General features: G+C 39.1%; 1 protein-coding gene across 1 annotated transcript in view; it reads right to left on the bottom strand.

The window, feature by feature from the left end:
• Positions 1–6: 6 nt before the first annotated feature.
• The window catches only part of LOC128879944 (arylsulfatase B-like), a 16031-nt gene continuing 12598 nt past the window's right edge, over positions 7–3439 (bottom strand). Inside the window, exons 6-7 of the mRNA XM_054129522.1 lie at positions 560–758; positions 7–482 (exon numbers count right to left, since the gene is read on the bottom strand). Of these exons, the coding sequence (XP_053985497.1) occupies positions 246–482; positions 560–758 (436 nt within the window). The 3' untranslated portion in view covers positions 7–245. The remainder of the gene's footprint in view (positions 483–559; positions 759–3439) is intronic.

Here is a 3439-nt window from a genome sequence, read left to right as displayed (position 1 = left end):
CTAAAGGTTCGAATATTTGTACTCGTTTGTTAGAGTTTCGTTTCGTTGGAACTATTTATGCACGACAACGGACTAAAGGCTATTTGAAGGAATTAGAAGATCTAACCGGACTGAAAATTAATAAATTATTAATATTATTACACTAAAGAATATGGAGTGACTTTTTCTTACAATTAATTCACATACTGTAGGTGCTCTAATACTTATGACCGACAGTGTACATAATTTAAATGAATGTTACACGATCAAAGTAGTGTATTCAGAAACATGTAAATAAAAATGATCGTAACGTGGATACAGTACACCAAGTGTCCAAACACTGCTGCGGTGTTAGGTATCTTAGGCATAGCTCCCGAGTTCATCCATGGTTCCCAAGTGTTGTTTCTCCTCCTTGGATCAGCGTACCAGTCGATAGGCAATTTCGTTTGTCTTACTAAGATTCGTCCATAATGTTCCAGGTAAGAGTCTAGGTCTCGTGCAATCTACAAACAATAAGTTTGCGTGTGACGTATATTTAAATGTCACTTGGCAGAAGCTGATACATTTTGTCACTGGTCACCTGATATTTCTCAATTAAAAGACACGTCAAGGTTTTAATACAGTATGTCGTTGTAGTGATGCTAGATAAATCTCGATCTCGTCTTGATTTCGAGATGCGATTATAAATCGAGATTACTTGTAACATTCGAGATCGATATCGAGATTTAGCATGCCAAGATTTGGGCGAGATCAAAATTATTTCAAATTCTCGTCGAGATCTCGACGAAATGGTTTATTATATTGCCGATCGCCAACACATATGACGCCGTGACTGCTGCGCTAACAAGCGATGCCACATACAATTTTGTTAATATGTATTATAAGCTGCTTCTGCTTTGAGGGCAAGTTCCGACCGGCACACAGTATGATATTTCAGCGATCCAGCGAGACAAAACTTATGTGGTCCAATATTCTGGAAACTGTTAGCCAGTCCCCATACGAAGCTACTCAAAAGAGACGTAATTGGTTGCTGATTGAAATCACGAGCTAATTACCTATTGGTTAGTAATGGTTTTGAATATTTTTAGAAAAAGCATCTACCGCTGTCCATGCGGTGTAATATTACAGCAAAGCCATATTCTCGGTCATTGCTTGAACAAATATTGTTAATAATTAAAGTAACTATTATCAGAAATTAATTTTTAGTTACTCTAGCTAACAGATATAACGATATTTAAAAATTTCTCACGATTACTGTGTTCGATAAATACTTATTCTGAACCGTGATTCTTGTTAATGTTTAATCGAAGAATAAATGTTACTATATGCATTGTAAATATTCAATTCATTCGGAGATGAACGTATTCAATGCATTATAAAGTTTTAGATTATTATACCAATGTTTTTTGAGAAAGTAATATTTCCGAACATGAAAAGTCGAGAATAAGATATTTTTCTATATTTTAATATCTATTGATTGGAACAATTGAAACTTAATATCTCCGATATAATTGACCATTTGTGATATATACAGCATCATTCAGTGTTCGATTAAACATTAATAACAATCACGGTTCAGAATAAGTATTCATTCGAGACATTAATCGTGAGTTTGTCAATATTTTAATATCTATTGATTGGACCAACTAAACATTAATTGCTGACAGTAGTTATAATTAATTATTAACAAGACTTATTATTTAAACAACGATGGGGAATATGATTTTGCTGTGATATTAATGTTTCACGAATTATTTTCTGGATGGATTCAACGAGCCTTGACGCGACCGTCACGCGGTTGTTGTTCGCCCTTCCCCTTCTCTACTTCGAGAGACACGAGCGAACCACGGCCGCCGCCCAAGCAGGTATGCGAAGGGCGCGGTCTCATTCTTCGACGATCCTTCGGTCGGTATGGATCTCGCGATCGCGCGTCCGCGTCTCGCGTCCATCCTATTCTTCCTTGTAGTTTTTACTTGGTATTGCTTGTGGGTGCCTTAGTTTAGTCTAGTTAGTTTTAAGGCATGTATCTTAATTAGCTTTAAGGCATGTACCTAAGTTAGTTTTAAGGCATGGATGTACGAGTGTCTTTCCTCTGTCAAATAATTATTAATCATTTGTTCAATTCTTTTGTTTGTTCGTAGGTCCATATTGGACTCGCAACTTCGTGCTCCACTTCGGTTACTACTGCTTCATGTGATAAGTGTAGTGACCCATCATGTGCCTGGCCGAGATCGGTTGCCGTCCTCTGGTGGGTCTGATTTGAGAGAGGGTCAATCGACGCCTCCGAGGAATCCTCTACTCTCTGTACGCGTCAGGCGAAGTCCTGGCTCCCGACGCAGCGCAGCTCAAAAGAGCCGTCAGACGGATGCAAGTCGTGTCCTGGACTCCTGACGTTGTGCAGAGAGTAGAACTCCGTTTCGGGACTCTACGACCGTCAGACATACCTGGTGTCGCCAGGGCAGGGCAACCTGACGCGGTGCTACCTACGTCGTACACTGTAAGGTCGGATCCGGGCCCTCGGCAGCAGGTATGCAGGGAGTAGAGTACTGGCGGAGACGTTGATCGTCTTTTCTCTCGAATCAGGCCCACCAGAGGAAACGGAACTGACTCTGTAAGTCCAGTTACGTGGTCGCGTCGTGTCGCGATCTCAATTTACCTTCCATTTAGTTCAAATAATTATTTGGCAGAGTCAGACTTTGACTTTGGAAATCGAAGGGAATTTTCTTTTCCTTTGATTTCCACGGTTTCATACTTAGTATTAAGCTCGTCGACTCTATGTAGAGTATGCATCTATGTATGTATACTGTATGTAGAGGGAGATCGAAGGAAGTTTGATTCCTTCTATCTCCGGGTCTCCAGTCGCAGCAACCTCCACGTGGTGAGACCTGGTAATCGGTATTATTCGCGACGAAGTATTCTTCGTCGCGAATAATATCGAGAGCTAATGGCTGCGAACTTAGAATAAGATCTTTAGATATAAACAGTGTACAGTGTAAAATGCAAAGTGTAAAGTATAAAGTATATAAAGTGTAAAGTGAGTGTAAAGTGAATGTAATACAGCGTAAACCGAGTGTAATGCAGTGTAAAGCGAGTGTAATACCGTGTAAAGTGGATAGTGTAAAGTGAGTGTACAGTGAGTGTAAAGTGTAAAGTGAGTGTACAGCGAGTGTAATAGAGTGTAAAGTGTAAAGACGTAAAGTGTAAAGTGTAAGCTTCACACCAGCCCCTCCCCCTTTCTGAAAAATTCAAACAAACTGTTGTTTCAAACATTTTTCTGTCAAATTATCAGAAATGCCTGAAAAATCGTGCGAACCGTTATTGAAAATATACAATATATATTATTAATAAATCACATAAACACAACATTTGATAAGTATCGAACATAATATCCAAAAGCGACATTATTTGTAACTAGACTACGGATCTTTATACAGAATAAAATCTTCGCAAACGTACCTAC

Source organism: Hylaeus volcanicus, chromosome 7 (genome assembly GCF_026283585.1).
Source record: "Hylaeus volcanicus isolate JK05 chromosome 7, UHH_iyHylVolc1.0_haploid, whole genome shotgun sequence".
In the NCBI taxonomy this organism is placed as follows: domain Eukaryota; kingdom Metazoa; phylum Arthropoda; class Insecta; order Hymenoptera; family Colletidae; genus Hylaeus; species Hylaeus volcanicus.
This window is presented reverse-complemented; position numbering and strand designations above follow the sequence as displayed.